Consider the following 301-nt stretch of genomic DNA (forward strand, 5'->3'; position numbering starts at 1 on the left):
GGGGACAAGTCAGGTCACGACGTGAGCCAGTACCTGCTGCACATGATCGCCCGCTCGCTCGCCGGCCCCGCGGAGAACGGTAGGTGCGCCGCGCCGGCCGACCGCGCGAGGGAGGGTTTGCGCCGCGCATGTGGGTCAAGGTGAGGCGCCCGGGGGAACGGCGCGAAGGGCGGAAGCCCGGGCGGGCGCGCGGCGGAGGCGGCCCTAGGGGCGCGGCTGCCACCGCCCGGCCGCCGCGTCGCCATTTCGGGCTTTTCAAGCAGGAGCAGCGGTCGGAGTTGGCTCCGGGACCAGCACGGCG

The 301-nt window shown here is 75.1% G+C and overlaps 1 protein-coding gene across 1 annotated transcript in view; it reads left to right on the top strand.

Moving 5' to 3' along the window:
- Positions 1-6: 6 nt before the first annotated feature.
- The window catches only part of LOC119585544, a 15,047-nt gene continuing 14,752 nt past the window's right edge, over positions 7-301 (top strand). The window contains exon 1 of the mRNA XM_037934167.1: positions 7-79. Coding sequence (XP_037790095.1) covers positions 43-79 — 37 coding nt within the window. The 5' untranslated portion in view covers positions 7-42. The remainder of the gene's footprint in view (positions 80-301) is intronic.

Source organism: Penaeus monodon, chromosome 20 (assembly GCF_015228065.2).
Source record: "Penaeus monodon isolate SGIC_2016 chromosome 20, NSTDA_Pmon_1, whole genome shotgun sequence".
Lineage (NCBI taxonomy): Eukaryota > Metazoa > Arthropoda > Malacostraca > Decapoda > Penaeidae > Penaeus > Penaeus monodon.